The sequence below is a fragment of the Mobula hypostoma genome, chromosome 7 (assembly GCF_963921235.1).
Source record: "Mobula hypostoma chromosome 7, sMobHyp1.1, whole genome shotgun sequence".
NCBI classification, from domain to species: domain Eukaryota; kingdom Metazoa; phylum Chordata; class Chondrichthyes; order Myliobatiformes; family Myliobatidae; genus Mobula; species Mobula hypostoma.
Genome location: NC_086103.1, coordinates 73,210,569 through 73,228,970, shown reverse-complemented (window position 1 = coordinate 73,228,970; position 18,402 = coordinate 73,210,569). Strand labels below are relative to the sequence as shown.

The 18,402-nt window shown below is 40.7% G+C and overlaps 3 protein-coding genes across 6 annotated transcripts in view; 1 reads left to right on the top strand and 2 right to left on the bottom strand.

Annotated features, from left to right (window-relative positions):
* The window catches only part of rab24 (RAB24, member RAS oncogene family), a 76,203-nt gene extending 73,265 nt beyond the window's left edge, over window positions 1–2,938 (bottom strand). For both annotated transcript variants that reach the window (XM_063053597.1, XM_063053595.1), the window contains exon 1: window positions 2,772–2,938. The gene's annotated coding sequence lies outside the window, so the exon portion shown is untranslated. The remainder of the gene's footprint in view (window positions 1–2,771) is intronic.
* A 2,341-nt stretch (window positions 2,939–5,279) lies between these two features.
* On the top strand, window positions 5,280–17,692 carry LOC134349382 (PRELI domain-containing protein 1, mitochondrial-like). The gene is made up of 6 exons (XM_063053594.1): window positions 5,280–5,396; window positions 6,788–6,970; window positions 8,560–8,782; window positions 9,925–10,038; window positions 10,898–10,976; window positions 16,016–17,692. The coding sequence occupies exons 2-6, from the start codon at window positions 6,879–6,881 to the stop codon at window positions 16,153–16,155; spliced, it is 648 nt and encodes a 215-aa protein (XP_062909664.1). The 5' UTR covers window positions 5,280–5,396; window positions 6,788–6,878; the 3' UTR covers window positions 16,156–17,692.
* LOC134349381 (lateral signaling target protein 2 homolog) overlaps window positions 10,999–18,402 on the bottom strand; it is a 67,936-nt gene continuing 60,532 nt past the window's right edge. The window contains exon 13 of one of the 3 annotated variants that reach the window (XM_063053592.1): window positions 10,999–14,863. In XM_063053592.1, coding sequence (XP_062909662.1) covers window positions 14,780–14,863 — 84 coding nt within the window. In that variant the 3' untranslated portion in view covers window positions 10,999–14,779. The remainder of the gene's footprint in view (window positions 14,864–18,402) is intronic. The other 2 variants (XM_063053593.1, XM_063053591.1) reach the window with 2 other exon arrangements.

Here is an 18,402-nt window from a genome sequence, read left to right as displayed (position 1 = left end):
CCTGGCCTGCTGAGTTCCTCCAGCATTTTGTGTGTTTTGTTCCCCTAACTGTAGTGTGGATTCAGTCCACCTTGTAAAACAGTCTTCAGTGTGTGACAACTCAGAGAAATGCAGGCACTAGAACCAATCATTATGTTGCCTCCTTTAACAAATTATGGCCATTAACTCTATCAACCTGGCAGTAGGACTGACGAGCATTCCTCTTAAAATCAGGTGATCATTGAAATTAGTTTCCTACTTATCTTGATCCTAAACAACAGGTCTACAAAATGTTACTGAAGACTGCTGTTAAAGAAGGCTGGATCACTGAGAAAAGCATTGGGCAATCTTTCTCATCGCCATGTCACACCTCCAATAAGATTCCCGAAAGAGTAAAGCTAATTTTCAGAACTAATTAGGAAATGTTCATCTGACAGATAACACTCCGGTGTGTAGACAATGCTTGCCTATGTGTGCTTGAATAAAGCACAACACTCAGTATTTACAAAACAAAGGTCTTTTACCTTAGTTATAAAATACCCTCAGACAATAAAACTTTGGAGATAGAAAACATGAACCACCTTCGGCAAAGGCAGACATTAATGATTAAATTCATGACCTCCTTCATATTGCCAACATACACAAATCAACTGAGAAAAAAAGGTACACTTATGTGTGAACACCAACAGCCCGGACTTCGCCCACTGCCTGCCTAGCATCAGTGATCCCTGCCCTCTTATATTCCTCAAGAGACCTGAAATCACCTACAGTAGGCCTACAAAAGATACCACCTTCACTGGAAGCAAGAGCAAAGCAATGTCAATGTCCAACATCCATGGCATTGAGGACCTAATTACACTGAAACACGTTCCAGCATTTTCTGTTTTATTTCAGTTTTCCGGTATCTGAATTGGCTCTGATGGATAAACATTATTTGCATGCCAGATACCGGGTTCCCAAAATGAAAAGAGAACATCGAACTTAGAAAATCTGCAACACGTTACAGGTCCTTCGGCCCAAAGTGTCTTGCTGATCATGTAACCTACTTGAGAAGCTGCCTAGAATTTACTTACTTCATATAGCCCTCTATTTTCTCAAGCTCCATAGTGTGGTTATCATTCAAGACATTATTAAGTGAAGAGAAATGATTCAAGGTTGTACTCTAAGCTTCCTCGGAAAGTGTAAATACCTCACCGATTCACAAGAATCTCTGGCCTGTAATCCTCAAAAGTAGAGGGGGGGGAGGGTTGGGGATGATTATAAGACTAGTCTGTGTACCTGGAGCACAGAGAAGCCTCACATCAATGGCATGAGAGCAGACCACCTCACAAACCATGCACACATCCACCTACTGGTCCTTTTGTGGAAAGGTTTGCAGTTCCTCACCTTCCAAAGCTGCACTCTTTTCCAGCATTGTTCTGGAATGCAAGGAAAAATCCTGGCTTTTTTTGCACAGCAACCTGTCTTAAAACATTTTCTCATGACCTCCCCACCCCCATCGCAGCAACTCTCAACTGAGGAATTCATAAACTTTATCTCAATGATAGACACAATCTGGTTAATTCCTTTTTTCCACTTCCCTCTCTTCATTAATTCTAATGTGCCAACATTTATGAATTGGCTTTCTGCTCTATGACGACGGCAACTGAGTAACTAATCACGGTATGCAAACCACTTTAGTGAGGGCAATGTTTAACAAGTCAAATATATTACAGGAATTCCAATCTCCCTTCATATGCTCATGATAATGGACTGTTCTCTCCAAGTACTGTTCTCTATCTTATATGCTACCATCCACTCAAAATGTTAGCCCACCCTCTGTCCTACAATATTGCTCCTCTACAATGCTTTATAATCCTCCAAGTTTATATATGTCTTTAAATCCTTCCAATCAAAATTCTGCCGTGTCTTGGCTGATCCGGCTGAAATAATCACCCACTTCTAGCCAACTTTAAAATTGACTACTCTGGCACATACTTCCCTTATTCTGCTCTCTGCAATCAACATCATTTAACTTTGCTGGCCTCTACCTCCATGAGAAAAGTTCCATTCACCTGTACTTGTCAACGTCGACTGGCTGCTGAATGAAGCCTGCCTCACAGCCACTGCTTATAGGTCACAGAAAATGAAACAGGCAGGATTTAAAACCCCATTGCTGTTATCTCCAGCCCGTAAATGCAAACGTTCAGTAAATAGGCTTCTACTCATTCCAAAATGAAATCACTCCATCACTAGTGTCCCTATCCTCAGCTATTAAAACCACCAAAATCGGCAATCTTTCCACTCTTTCCTCAGATACTTTTCATATTTCACCAGTGTTTCAGTCACCCGCTCACTGAAACAGCATCGACCTTTTTGTTTAACTTCACTGTAAAGCATCTGGTCTAAGTAAATACGGGTTATTGATGGGTCCGTCTTCCACGAGAACAATTCAATCACAAGGAACTCTGTGACAACCCAAACAACATAGAAGATGTGCCAGCTGAGTGCATTAGGTGCTGCAGAACATCAACTGAGGCAGGGTTCCCATCCGACCACCATCCACCGATTCCTCACAGGACCGTGAGCGTCAACGAGTGTCATGACCAGTCGACTAGCCAGTCCTGGCCCCTGCAGAAGCCTTTCACTAGAGGCGAAATAATCACCTCAGCCTCGCAGCTTCCCCGACGAATAACCGCTCTGTTGCCGTAATCCCTCCACCTCTAGCCTAGGAATGGGGCGAGCGAACCGGGCCCACCGTCCCCGGACGGAACACCTGCACGCCAACTGAACCCAGCCGCCGAAACACTCACCTTCACCTGCAGCACGGGCCGGGGCGGCGTCGATGTGTCAGAGCGAGTAACAGCGGCGCAACCCTCGGTTCCCCGCCGCCAAACGAAACACAAACAGAGGCACGGCCTCGCACAAGGCGAGGCGGGGCTAACCGTGACCGGAAGTTGTGCTACTCTCCTGACAGAGGGACAGGGCCACGGCCGGCGCTACGTATTCCGGGAATAGGCGGGGTTGGGGTTCGAGTTACGTCACCCTGACGTACGGAGGGAGACGTCACTAGGGCGGGAGAAGCTGAGTGAGAAATGAACTTTACATGGTGGGTGGACATTGCCAGTAACTTCAGAAGTATTTTTATCTTTGTTTCGTCACGCGTATGAAGCCTGCATTCCACTCCAAGGTGCTGCAAAATTATGAAGCAAAACCATACCACGACGTGAACCACGTAATATAGTGACACCTTTATTGTACTACTGTGACACTGTAATTTCCTTTGGGATCAAAAAAGTTTCTATCTATCTGTTATGCTACTTTGGAACATTACCGAGTCCACACTGACCATGGCCACTTAGATTAATCCTGTTTCGATTACCCCCCCCCCCCATACTCTACCTTCACGCGCACGGAAAACTAAAAGGCGATCAATTATGTGGGGAAGAAACACATATATTCGTTAGCTCGACAAATGATGCTTGAGCTGCTGAGTTCCTCCAGCAGTTTGGTTTTTTTCTCCCTTTCACATTACCATGCCGATACAGTATTAGCTAATTGAGAGTTAAATCACACTTTATGTTTAACTATTTAAATATGTATCAAATATGCACGCAGTTCCTAGTAATTCTTCTTTTCCTGATTCAGAATCAGATTTACTATCTCGGGCATATAACGTGGAATTTGTTGTTATGTGGCAGCAGTGCAAGACATAAAATTACTGTATATTACAAAAGTAAATAGTGCAAAAAAAAAGGAATATCAAATAGCAAGTGGAAAATAACCTAGGTTTGTTGGGCGCTGTTAAATTGTTAAAATCAGGTAAATATCACCCCTTTGGAAGAAGCCATCAAGGATAAACGCAGTGAACTGCGTCGTTATTATAGTTATTAAAGGGGAACTGTTCCCTGATAACAATTTCGTGGTGGATTTTCTTGGGATTACAGGGTTTCAAACCTTGCAATTTCTATCGTTGTTATTTTGAGATTGCTAATATTGTTTTAATATTTTTAATTTAAAATAGCTTTTTTTCCAATCCATTTGGGGTGTTCAAGAATGTAGGAAGATTTGGAGATTCCAGTGTATGCATACACCTTCCCAGAAAGCCCATTTAGAAAACTAGAGTGCAGGGCACCAGGTTCAGATGAGTTTAGTCTTTAGCTCACGTGGTCGTACCGCATGGAAACCGCTCCTTCGGTTCAGCCAGTCAATACTGACCAAGGCCAGTGTTCTCTCATAACTTACTGAACCTTAGCAGCACACACCAAGTGCTGGAGGAATTCAGCAGGTCAGACAGCATCTATGGAAGTGAATATACGGGCCGAGACCCGTCTTCGGGAGTGAAATGGAAGGGGGAAGGATGTCAGAATAAAAAGGTGGTGGGTGGGTGGTTAGCAAGAAGGTGATGGGTGAACCAAGTGGGTGGGAAAGGTAAAGGGCTGGAGAGGAGGGAATCTGATTGAGGAGAGCGGGACATCGGAGAAAGGGAAGGAGAATGGGACCCGGGGGGAGTGATAGGCAGGTGAGAAGAGGTAAGAGGCTAGAGAGTAGACTGGGGGGAGGGGCAGTGGGGAACATTATAGGAAAGAGAAATCAATATTCATGCTATCAGGTTAGCGTGTACCCACACCGAATATCAGTGTTGCTCCTCCACCCTGAGGGTGGCCTCATCTGGGCTCGAGAAGCCCATGGACCGACATGTGGGAACGGAACCGGAATTAAAATCATAAACGAGAAAACCTGCGGATGCTGGATGAACTCGGGAAGCCAGGCAGTATCTATGGAAAAGAGTAAACCATCATCAGTACGAAACATCGACTGTTTACTCTTTGCGTAGATGCTGCCTGACCGGAATTAAAATGTTTGACCTCCGGGAAGTTCCACTTTTGCTAGTTTCCAGTATGTGCTGACTTTCACGTGTTTATGATCTTCTAAACCTTCTATATCCATGTACCTGTTCAACTGTCTTTTAGTTAATATTTTTCCTTTTTCTCCGTGATTTTAATTTTTCTAGGTTCTTTATTTCCTTTTGCCTCTGGGTTGTCAAGGTCTAAATTTATTTCATACTATATTTGTTTGCAATTTTGCCCAGATTAGCAATTCTCTCCCTCTGGCGAGTGTTTTTATCAATCTTTCCTAATTGAAAGTAGTGAGAAGCTGCCGTTTCACCTAAATTAGCAATCCTCCTCTCCCTCTGGCGAGTGGTTATTCACTATGCCCTACAGGACGGTGACGAGAAGCTGCAGACAATCTCAGCGACATCGAACTGCGTCCCCAAGTCCTCCACAGCCACCATCGCAGGGCGCTTGCGCAGTCCGTGCACACTTTCTCCCGGAAGTGGAAGGGCTGAGGAGAGGGAGGCTGAGGCGAGGTGGTGGAGGATGGGGAGGAGTTGTGAGGAGGGGGTAGCTTCACCGAGTTAAAGGACCATGAAACAGGTGAGAACCGGCGGGTCGGAGTGGCTGCCGACACTCGCGGACGGACGGGGCGAGTTGTGGGCATGGCGGACCCCGTGTTCAGGGTGGCCGCCAGGATGACATTGGATTCTGTCGGCCTCTGAAGTGCAAAGGGCAGTCTGAAGACAACGCGTGTCAGCGGCATTTGCAGGTTCATTTAACGACCATTGAATCAAAGGCAAATGAACCGTTATCTGGCGCCACCATTACCGATAGAATGAATGACCTGATAATCTGGCGGTTTCAATGTGTACTTACTTGATTTAAAGAAAATCTTGCTGAGGTTCAGAAGCAGGGACAAATTGAAATCATGGGATAACGTTTTTAGAGTGAGGATAGGTAGGAGGTTCTCCGAAAGAAGATTTTTACAACCAATACATTTTGCCTAGCAAAACTCGCGAGAAATTAGGATTTAAAAATTTTGAGATTCGAATTTAGTTTTATCAATTCGATAGGTGGTGAAGTGCTGCCATAACTTCATGCTCATGATCAGTTGAATCACTGTTATAGACTTTACATAACTTTAATATCCATCCTGTAATATTTCTGCAATTACATTTAATGTGCCAACTGCAAGTTCAGATAGTGAATATTTACCTTGTGGATAGTACAATTTCTGGGAAATCGTACAGAAGCTCCTTTAAAAAAAGACATCAATTATATGAGAATTAGAATCAGATTTAAAATCATCAGCATAGGTTGTGAAATTGTTAACTTGTAGCAGCAGTGGAATATATAGAAAAATGAATTTCAGTAGGTATATGTATGTATAATAAATAGTTAAATTAGGTTAAGCAGTGCAAAAAAAAACAGAATTAAGGAAAGCAGTGAGAGAGTGTTCATGGGTTCAATGTTAATTTAGAAATTGGATGGCAGAGGGGAAGAAGCTGATCCTGAATCACTGAGTGTGTGCCTTCAGGCTCCTGTACCTCCTTCCTGATGGTAACAGTGAGAAGAGGGCATGTCCTGGGTAGTGGGGGGTCCTTGATGGCAGAAGCTGCTTCTTGAAGATGTCTTGGATGTTGATGCACAAGTAACATTGATAGATCACTATAAGCAAAAATAGATTTGTGGCCGCGTTTTCTATTTCATTTCTAAAGACCCAGAGAATGCTGTTTCAATGCTTTGGGGAGGGTTTTAAATGTCATTGGTGGGGGGTGGGGGGTCCTGCATTTGGCATATAAAAACAGAAGTTGTGTGCAGAGGTAAGTAACTAGATATCTGGAAGAAAATAGTCATGGGATTGGAACTGAGTACATGTTTTAATCATAGCACTATAGTTAAACTGATTATTGTACTATATTTAATTTGACAAACAATTAGATTAATCTGATTAGTGTACTAATCTAATACTTAATTTTACGAACAATTAGGCCACCTTGCATCAAGGAATGATAATCTCTGCCCACTTGACCATTGAACCAAGATCGTTTTTTATTGATTTACTCTTATCTTCTGGGAACAATGGTGAAGTATTATCTGTGTCTGAATGACTTGAAGAGTTCATGGGACCAAGTATTTGCTGCATTCTGGCAGCGCTATCCCAACCCTTACAGGTGAGTTCACTCTTTGAAAGAAAAATACTACAACGCTGGAAATCTGAAATAACAACAGGAAATACTGGAAATGTTTAGCAAGTGATGCGACATCTGTGGAAAGGGAAACTGTTTTTAAAAATATGGAAAAGAGAAAAGTTGGTTTTGAGTTGCAGAGTGGATGGAAAGGACGAAGGGGTGAGGCTAGGGTTGCCTTGGGAGTAAGCTGAGAGTCTAACTAGATCACACCCAGATGAAAAATCGGTGAGAACGCTAAATGCAAGGACTCAGCAGTCACCCAATTGATTATGTTTTTTGTAATGCAGAGGTGACGACATTGTGAACTTCAAATACAGTGCATTATTCATTTTCCAGGTTTGATTGTTCTTTTGAATATTCAAGTTCAAGTTTATTCTCATTCAACCAATCATGTGTTTACAGCTAAGCAAACCATCTGGAGCCAAGGTACAAAATACAGTACATATAGTCACACACAGCACACAGTTACAATCCAGCACATACTGTGAATAAAAAGTATTAGCACAAGTCCTGAGTAGTGTGGCCTGAAAATAGTCTGATGTAAAGTGCGAGATGCATTTTTATATAAGACTATATAATGTTACTAATGCTATTATAACATAACGAGTTAAAGTTAAAGTCTGTCCCAAGCCTTATAGGCTCATCAGGCCAGTGCTTATGCAGATTTCCGTGGCGTGAAGCGACTGAGAGTACAAGACTCCCCCTGGATAGGACGCCAGTCTGTCGCGAGGTTAACCCCTAGCATTTTGCCGGTACCCATTTCCAGCTGGGTGGACTGGAGCAGTATGTGGTTACGTGCCTTACTCAAGGACACAACATGCCGCCTCGGCTGATAACATAACGAGCAGTAGTATAAATTTGTGAAACAGCAATAAAAAATAGTGATCACTGCAGGATTATTACGAGGTAATCAGGACTAGGTTGGGAAACTGTTGCGACATGCTTTTCCTTCTTTGAACCCAAGGCTTGAATCCAATGTAGTTTTTGCTCTGCTGTTGTTAACTTAATTTTTGATGACCTTTGTGCAGAACGAACTCAAGAATTCAAAGCCACTTAGCATTTTGGCAAACCTTTTGGGATGATCTGTCTGAGAAAGGAAAACAAATACCTGTATCTTGCATCATTAAGACAATGTTTTTTCAATTGTCATGCTTTCTGTCTGTGCAAAGGAGTGTTACTCTACATTTGATTCTCTTGTGAAAAATGGATTCCATCCCATATTAGACTTTTCAGATAATAGTGACACTGTGAATATTTACACAAAATGTCTTGGGCAAAGGGAATTAATTACTTTTGAAGTATTATCACAATAATTTAGGCAGATGCTGCAACTTTTCTTGCACTTTTTGACATTCTACAGTTTGAATTTAAATGACTGGCCTGATAACTTTTTCCTATTTTAAGAGAAAACACTGGTCAATTGTGTATGTCTAAAACAAAATTTTAACTGGTATTATTCTGCCAGAAAACCAAGCATATTGACCAATATTCAAAGTTGAAAACATTCTGATGATTGGTAAACTAAAACTGAAGTCTGAGGTTTTAACATTTCAATATTTCTTCATTCGTAGCAAACATGTACTGACAGAGGATGTCATCCATCGTGAGATAACACCCGAAAGGGTGATTTCCCGAAGACTGCTCACCAAGACAAGCGTAGTCCCTCGGTGGGCCGAGAGATTATTTCCTACCAATGTTGCCCACTCAGCCTTTGTTCTAGAGGATTCAGTAGTCGATTTAAAACATAAAACTTTGACTACATTTACCCGGAATATCAATCATTCAAGGCTTATGGTATGTCATTTATTTATATATATATTCTCTTCTTATGGCTCTCCTGTTCCTCAGTGCACTGTATGAGAGAGACATTTTGTACATCTCTTGCATTTTGATTCAAGATGGATGGAAATAGTGCAGTTCCAGTACTGGAGCAAATACTGGCCCGTTATGACAGACCACCCTGGAGTGCCTAAGCTGAGCACTTGAGAAGTGTCTGCCTTAAGCCTAAATGCCCTGATGTTTTTTTGGTGGCACAGCAGCACACTTGTATAAGCTTCAGCGGCCAGCATTTCAGAGGGAGAAGCTGGGCAATCTCTCACTTAATTGGCATATATGATTGTCTATGAAACACTAGATTTGGAATGTGCTCTGTAACAGTATATGAAAGATTATTACTAGTTTAATTTAGTCAGGTAGCACTTAAGTAGCTGGTCAGAGGGTATAGCTATGCTGTGACTATGAGTTCAGATGGAGCTCGTTACCAGTCTTGTTTCTATGCATCCTATAACGTTTACTTCATGCAATTCCTCAATTGTGTAATGCTCATTAGCTCAATGATGAAGCATCCCAATTCCTCAGATCTGGCAACATAAGGAATCTTCATTGTACTTTCTCCACTGCTTCAGTATCCCTTCTAAAATAAGGGCCCCAGAGTTGAATGTATAGCTGTGATGCTGTCTAGTGTTGGATCTGCTGATAACTGATTCAGAGTTTCTTTGGAAGACAAGAATGATGCATAAAACCTGGTGGTTAAGGCTATTTTATTAAGTGTTACAAGAGCAAAGAATGAACAAAGGAAAGGCAGAAAAAGGAGTTGTGGTCTCGTACTCAAACTAGAGATGAAAGCATATTCCATTGATTAGGTGTAACCTGTTCAAGTGGTGTGACACCTCCTCCAGTAAAACTGAGAAGCTTTTAGAGAATGCAGAGTCATCTATACTATTACTAAAATTCACTGAACACACATTGTACATAAATTATAAGCAACCATGGGAAAATTAACCACTGTTGGAAGGATTCTGTTGGATTATTTGGCCATTTTCTATAGAGTACCACTTGATAGATTTAATGAAGCCCAGTGTCAATAGGAAAGGATCAGTGAAAAATGATGTAAATGTTCATATCCTTGTCCGTGTCCGTGTTTTGTCTTGAATCAGGTTGTTCAGGAGTTTTGTGTATATGGATTACACCCTGAGAATATGAACTGGACTCAAATTAAACGTGAGGCCTGGATTTCCTCAAGCTTGTATGGCTTTTCACTTGCTATTCAGGTCAGTTTTCATTTTCATTAAGTCACATGCTTTTATAAACTTAAGATTCTGTAGGTGCTGGGAATCCAGGAAGGGTCTTGGCCCAAAACATCAGCTCTTTATCCCTCTCCAAAGATGCTCCCTGGTCTTCTGAGTTCCTCCAGCATTTTGTGTGTGTCACATGCTTTTAGGCTTTTAAGCACATTACAACTGTAAACAAACTCAAGTGAGTTGAGGTTAACGTACAAGAGGAAGTACAATGCAGTCTGCTGGTTTAAGTCTTCTGTGTAATATGATTACCTATCCTTAAATAATTCCTATTCAATGGTCAGATGAATCTGATCACTTCTGCCCATTTGACTTCCCTTTACTTGTTATGGAGTACTTGATGTTGCTATAAAGTACCAAAAGTTCAAAGTGAATTTTATTATCAGAGTACATATATATCACCATATACAACCCTGAGATTCATTTTCCTGTGGGCATACTCAGCTAATATATAGAATAGTAACGATAGCAGGATCAGTGAAAGATCAACTAGAATGCAGAAGATGACAAACTCTGCAAATGCAAATATAAATAAATAGCAACAAGTAATGAGAACATGAGATAGAGCCCTTAAGGAGGGATTACTGGTTGTAGGAACATTTCAATGATGGGGCAAGTGAGTGTAGTTATCCCCTTCTATTCAAGAGTCTGATGGTTGGGGGCAGTAGTCCTGAGGCTCTTGAACATTCTACCTGATTGTAGCAGTGAGAAGAGAGCTCTAGTACTAAGGTGGTTTGCTTTGAGTACAAAGCATCCACCAAGTGGTAGTATGTTTACTGTTGAGTTGTCTTGTCCTACAAGAGTATAATTGTACTACTTTTGCCTTTTTCAGGAATGTGGCCTTGCCAGCTTTAAGAATAGCATAACTAAAACCATGAAAGGTTTTGAATATGTTCTGGCTAGAATGCACGGTATGTATATAAATGAGATATATCCATCACTTCCTGGCGTCATCAACACTGCGGCAAAAGTGTAGCTCTGCTCTCCAATCATTTAGTCATGCCAAGGGAATGGGACTGATCAAGCTGGTACTCAGCTAGAAAGCAGGAGCTGGGCAAGTAGATAAGGTTGAATCAGGAATGGAAATGTATATGACATCCAGTTGGACTGAGTCTATTCATGTTAAGAAACAATCCTGTTTCTACATTCAAAAGAATACTTAACAATGAAATGGTGCTGGCTCATAAGAACATATGGAATAGAAACAAGTGGGCCAGTTGGCCCCTCAAGCATTTAGCAAGGTTATAGTTGATCTTCTACATCACAGCATTTTTGTATCCCCACGTCCCTTGATTCCACCAATTTTTATATTTATATATTTTCCAATCTTTTGCTCATTAACCTGTATGTAACTTTATCCCAACTCTGAAAATCGCAGAATGTCACATCCATTGGTTCCTCCTTGCTCTCTGTGGAAGAAAGTGGGAACAGGACTAGGCCACCTGCCCCCTTAAACTTGCTTAACATTCAGTATGGCTGATTTACCCCAGCCCTTGACCCCTCTTTGGTGCCAGATCCCAAAGCTGTCAATTCCCAATTTTTCAAAAATATATAAAACCGATGTGTTGGCCTTCATGGTTGTCTGGGGTAGTGAATTCCACAGATTGCATGTAACTTGGTTTTAAATAACCCACCCTTCATTTGAGACTCTCCTATTCATGAAAACATTTCAGTATCTATCCTGAGATTCCCTGCTTGGATCTAGGTTATGCTAATAAATGGTTTATTTGGCTTACTAAGTCAACTGAGGTACAAAACAAATGAAAATAGCTTCTGTAATGAATAAATCCTAAGGCCCTCTCTGTTCTTGGCTAGTTGAAATTTCAACATTTTTGTTCAATTGTGTATGGTAGATTTATTTTGGCAATAGGAAAACTAAAGCAATCTGAGACGGTTGTTCTTTTATGGCATTATTTTGTAAATGGAGGGACGCATGTTTTTGTTGGGAAGAGCTTTGTTTCCTTAGTATTGTTGTTAAGTCAGGTTATGATTAGTTCAATCAGATAACCCAATTGACCTCAATCATCTTGGTGTTGAAGTTATTGTATGTTAAGAGATTATTTGTGAGATCAAATTCCACATCATGATAGCGGTGACCGAGTTCCAACAAATACCAATATATGAAAACAATCAGTTCTTTTCTCTTTAAACAGTTTCATTGAGCCATTAAAAATGGGTATTTCATAATATCTGTGTGGGAAATTTAGCTCAGTTACAGCTGCTTTTTATTGCACTTTATTTGGATCTTAAAGCAAGACTCATTTGCTTTATATACTCAGTCTGTCCAGTAAAACTTTTAATAGCATAACCCATTTGTAGCAATGCTCTTCTCTTCCCCCCGCCCCATATAAACTGGATACGTTTTTGTATTCACCCTTAAGTGCTCTCCATTTGTATTGATGGCTAACCAAAATAAAATGTCCAGTAAACAGAGGCCAAGTACGAATATTTAAAGTTTGTTTCACAGCAAATGAAGATACCAAAGCAAAATAAATGGTTGGACTTGCATAGTTTAATTAGTACAATCCGTTTTTGCCTAAGAATAAAAATAACAATGTATATGTTGCGCTTTCCTGAATTAGTCGATCATCTTGCTTGACAAACAAAATAATTAATTATTCCTTATATTCTGACTGACAAAGTCTGACTGATTTCTCATCTGTTTGTGCTCAAATTTAGATTGAAATGCGTGCCAGAGAAAGGAATAATGAATATTTGTGCAAATTTTATACAAACGTAAACTGCAGATTATCAATTGCAGTATGAGGTGGCTGCATAATGAGAGGCTAGTTTTAATTACCAGTTTTAATTGGGAAGTAACATTAGTGCTAGGCCGTGACCATTACCAACAAGAAAGAGTCAGTGCTTACCCTCAACATTCATTGGCAATGTCATTACCGTGATCTCTAGCCTCTGTCTTGGTCAAAGTCTGGATGTCCAGTGACACACACAAACCTTTCCACCCCATCCATAAGTTAGGTATGTAATTAAATATTCTCCACTTGTTTGAACGAGTACAGTTCCAACAGCACTTTAAAGAGCTCAACACTGTCTAAGACAAAAGTCTGCTTGATTGCCCATTCACTACCAGCACTCAGTATCTACAATGTACATCATCTACAAAGTTCACTATAGTTATTCACCTAACTTCGTCAACAACACCTTCCAACCCTGCAGCTTCTGTCCCCAAGAGGGAAAGAAGCTACATAGGGCCACCTAGCCCTGCATATTTCCTTCCAGGAAGTGTATCATCCTGACTTGGAAATGTATTCCCATTCCTTCATACTTACCAGGTCCAACCTCTGAAACAACTGTATAATGGGCAGTACCTTCTCGAGGATTACTATTACTGTCACTGTTTAAAGGTATTAGGAATAGGCAATAAATCCTACCCTTGCCATCAATACCCAGATAGAGAGAAATAGCTTAATTTTTGTTGTGGGAAAATGTCACTTCTGAAATGTGATACTAATCAATGAAGTGTTGCTTAAGTCAGGGGTTCCCAACCTTTTTCGCACTGCGGACTGGTTTCATATTGACAATATTCTTGCAGACCGGCCGACTGGGGGCGGGGGAGGTGGGGTAGGGTTGCCAACGGACGAGAGTAGCAGTCAAATATACTGGGTTTACCAAAAGAAGACTACAATGACCATGAAGCCTTGCGCGGGCACCAGTGTGCATGCGTGAACGCGATTTTTTTTTCTACAAATTGTTTTTGGCGATTCTGTTGGGGGGGCCAGGGGGGTGTTAATCACGACCAGAATATCGGTGATAAGTGACTAATACACTCATTTCCTTCCTAGAAGGGTTTATCTTACGAATTTAATATTAAACACACAGCGCATATTTTCCTCGCATGAATATAGTGATAAGTCAATTATCAGGGGAGGACAGGGGAGCTTGAAGTAAGTGTTGAACAAACTTCCAGTAGAAGTGGTAGAGGCAGGTTCGATATTATCATTTAAAGAAAAATTGGATAGGTATATGGACAGGAAAGGAATGGAGGGTTATGGGCTGAGTGCAGGCTGGTGGGACTAGGTGAGAGTAGCGTTCGGCACGGACTAGAAGGGCAGAGATCGCTTGTTTCCGTGCTGTAATTGTTATATGGTTATATAAGTCAATAGCATCATAATATTTTAAGTAAAGTTTGGATATTAAACACGCAGCACATATTTTCCCCGTATGAACATATAAAATCATTGCAACACACCAATATCACAATCAGTGGGAGCCCTGGGCTTGTTTTCCTGCAACAACACGGTCCTATCGAAGGGTGACGGGAGACAGCGATAGTCAGACGGGGTTCCTTATGTCCAATCTATTCCGCAGTTTAGTTTTCGTTGCATTCATTGCAGAGATATGTTGGAAATGGAAGCAACGTTTCAGTGCTTTCGTGGCTATCTCAGGATTTTTAGCCTTGACTTTGATCCAGAATGCCGGCAGAGATGTTATGTCAAACATACTTTCCAGCCCGCCGTCATTTGTAAGCTCGAGGAGTTGATCTCCTTCCCGCGCTGAAATGGATGACGCGCGGGTAATGAGCTCGCATGCGTAATGGCTGATCAGTGGCCGTGACAGGGAATGAGGAAAGGTGCAGCTGACTCATATCGGCAAATCATATCGCTTCCTCGCGGCCCGGTAGCGCATGCTTTGTGGCCCGGTACCGGTCCGCGGCCTGGTGGTTGGGGACCGCTGGCTTAAGTAACCCACATGTTCAGACTTGGTTGTAGTTCCACTCATGTTTTGTCTTTTGTTTCCATGAAAATAATTCTTGCTCCAGACTACCTGCAACCAATGGCTGTGAAGCAGAAAACAGAATCAAGAGTCTGAGAGATACTTGGTAGCTGTTTTATACCACTTTTGATTCTGATGATTTGGCTTAACCATGGTTACTTAATATTTTCTGCTTCAAGGGGTGTGGCCATAATTTGTACTTATGGTTGCTAAGTATAAGAATTCTTAAGGCTTGAAAGATGTGGATGTTTTTAATTATAACTTGGATTTTTTTTAATGAAGAACTATATTGCCTCCCTACTTCTGCAACAGTCTGGGCAGCGAACTTGATTTGTAAAATAATTTAGTAAATTAAAATTCCAATAATTCAGTGTGCTGTAGGACTTTGGTGCTAGATTGAGATTTTCCAGATACTGAATATTAATAGCCCAACACACAGTTCTCTCTAAATCAGGGCTTCCCAATTTGGGGTCCAAGGACCCCCTTGCTTAATGGTATTGGTCCAGAAGACAGAGGAGCAGAATTAGGCCATTCAGCCCATCAAGTCTGCTCTGCTATTTCATCATGGCTGATCCCGGATCCCACTCAACCCCACACACCTGCCATCTCGCCATATCCTTTGATGCCCTGACTGATCAGGAAACAAACAGCTTTCACCTTAAATATAGGCATGGACTTGGCTTCTACCATAGTCTTTGGCAGAGCATTCCACAGATTTACTACTTCCTGGCTAAAGAAATTCCTCCTTACCTCAGTTCTAAAGAGTTGCCCCTCAATTTTGAGGCTGTGCTCTCTAGTTCTGGATACTCCCATCATAGGAAACATCCTTTCCTCATCCATCCTATCTAGTCCTTTCAACATTCGGTAGGTTTCAATGAGATCACCCCGTATTCTTCTAAATTTCAGTGAGTACAGGCCCAAAGCTGCCAAATGCTCCTCATATGTTAACCCTTTCATTCCCGGAATCATCCTCGTGAACCTCTGCTGGACTCTCTCCAATAACAACACATCTTTTCTGAGCATGGGAGCTTATGTCCTGGTGGGTTGAAATAAAATGCCTGGTGGTCAAAATGCTAAATGATCGTGATTTCTGAATTGTCAAATAATGAATTATCCGAGTTTTACTGTATACAAGGTCAGATCAGAATGGAATACCAGACGTTAGCTTGCGTATTTCCAGAACCAGGCTGAGTGTTTTGTTTGTTTTCTTCTTCAGGAGAAACACCAATGAAGACATTGAGGGAGACTGCTAAAGAAGCAACTGAGAAAGCTAAGGAAACAGCCTTGGCAGCCTCAGAGAAGGCAAAGGATCTAGCCAGCAAAGCAGGACCTCAGAAAAAGAAACAATATGTCTAAGACTCTTACCCTTCATTGTATATGAAAAGGCAAAACTCAATTAGTATAGTCCAGTGTGCAGAGTAGTCACCTGACCAACAGTTAAATGCAACTTCCCTTGGAATTTTTGAAGAAATTTAATCAATCAGTCCAACTGACTTAGTGGAATGGATCCCAGGGAAGTTGATACTATTGAGGTAAAGTACTTAGCACTAACGAAATAATTTTAAAATAGTCTTCAATTTGGAAGCACTGATACAAGATATTTTGAAGTATTTTAAATTAAAATGGTTTCTCCAGTCCCTGGGCAAGTTTGTCTAACTTTTAAAAAATTTGTAGTCTTTTAAAAATTGTTGGGGTTTTTTTTGGGGGGAGAGGAAGAACGAGAGAAACACACACAAAATGCTGGAGGAACTTAGCAGGCCAGGCAGCACCTATGGAAAGGATACTTTTTTCCGTAGATGCTGCCTGACCTGCTGAGTTCCTCCAGCATTTTGTGTGTGTTGCTTTGGATTTCCAGCAACTGCAGATTTTCTCATGAGAATGAGAGAAATTTTGCTTTGAAGGAAAAAAAGTGGTTGCTGGTTGGTGGAATGCAGAGAAAAATATTGTAATGCAAGACAATTAAACACAGTCCATGTACTGTAATTTTGCTTCTACTTGCTGAATCTTTACAAAAAAAACTGGATTATATTCGGTTAACTAACTGAATTTTTAATAGGTTAGGGACTCGGGACTGAAACTGATCAAATCTGCCTCTACTGAGAAATTAGCTAATCTATTGCCCATAGTAACAGAAGATTTCTATCTGTATTTCAACCTCTCACCAACAACACTTTCCCTAGATTATTGTAATTACCTTTGGGATATTTGTTTCAGTGTTGATTATGTGCTGGGTCAAGTATCCATAATACTCAAATCAAATAAAAACTCAAAATAAGCTGGAGGTTCTCTCAGCCTGTGTTGGGACCAGTAACATCTACATTTTATTCCAACTTTTTAATATTCCTCTTTGTCTGCAGGTGAGTGTTTCTTTCCTTGCACCAGAAGATGGGCAGTTTGATATTAATATCTCAGTCTGTTTATGTTAGCACTGTATCAACTACATCCTTTGAATAAGAGGCAGATCTTTAAAATTCAAATAAAAAGCACAGCAGGTATTTGTGCACAGCAACTGATACTTATTATAAATCCAAAATAATTATTCTGTCTTGATTTGTTTCTTGTGGTTGTAATAATAATGTTATTACTGTACGTTCTACACTATTGGGAGGTGGAGAAGTTATTTGCTAATTTATTCAGGCCAGTTTTCATTTTGGACAATCTGAAATATTTCAATAATTGTGTGCTGGAGATCTCATCCCAAAACCGTTTACTGTTTTTATATTGTTAGGCAGCAATGTGCTCAACTGCTATGTTTTTAAAAAAAATGCATAAATACTGTACTGTCAACCACATTTGTCAAATGTGGTTGGGGAAAAGTGAAAAAAATGTAGATATGTTTATGTTCTTAAATAGGTACTGTTGAAAGAAAAATCTGTAATAAAGATAATCTGTTCAGAACTATTACACTGGCTTTAGATTTATTGCTGCTTTCAATTAACTAGCATCTCAGCTTTCACAGCAATGACTGCTTTTTTTTCCCCCTAGGTTTTCATTTTGGTTTCATTAAGTCCAAGAGATTGTTTTCCCACAGCATCTAATTAGGAAAACAGGAATGTTGACATTCATTACATGCAGGATTATTTTACGGGGCCAAATAGTATCATAGGCTCATTCTCTCATGCATTTGGGTCCCTGTTCTGAAATGACTGATGCTCCAACTAGGATTGTCAGAGCTAGAAGATGCAATGCTCTGTTGGGAATTCCTTTGCCTCTTGTGTTCAGGAGGTATAACTTGATATTCGAATGCCAGCCAGAGTCCCAGGAAATCCCGGGCCTTTTAAATAGCAGAAGTCTTTGCAGGTAAAGGAAGCAATGGTTCGTCATTGTATCTGAATACATACTCAACCTCCTCCACTTGTGTAACAATTGTCTGCCTATTAATAAGCATGAACTCTGGACTCATGGAATTTTGTTCTATTAGAATAGGTTCTCAAGTGTTAATTAAATCATCCATGTACTAGTTGGATCAGAAGCCTGTACTATCCCCTATCTGCCAGCATTTACTTTTTCTGGTTGACTGCATAAAGTTGAGGTAGAGGTACTTTTTATTCTTCAAACATCCAATAAGATATAATTAAGTTGTAAACATATAATTTACGAAAA

What these genes read in the sequence shown, in the direction of transcription:
- LOC134349382 (XM_063053594.1), top strand. Translation starts at nt 6,879, where the DNA reads ATGGTGAAGTATTATCTGTGTCTGAATGACTTGAAGAGTTCATGGGAC. An exon ending in TCAATCATTCAAGGCTTATG is followed by an intron (nt 8,783 to 9,924) that starts GTATGTCATTTA and finishes GTCTTGAATCAG; the next exon opens with GTTGTTCAGGAGTTTTGTGT. An exon ending in TGTTCTGGCTAGAATGCACG is followed by an intron (nt 10,977 to 16,015) that starts GTATGTATATAA and finishes TTTCTTCTTCAG; the next exon opens with GAGAAACACCAATGAAGACA.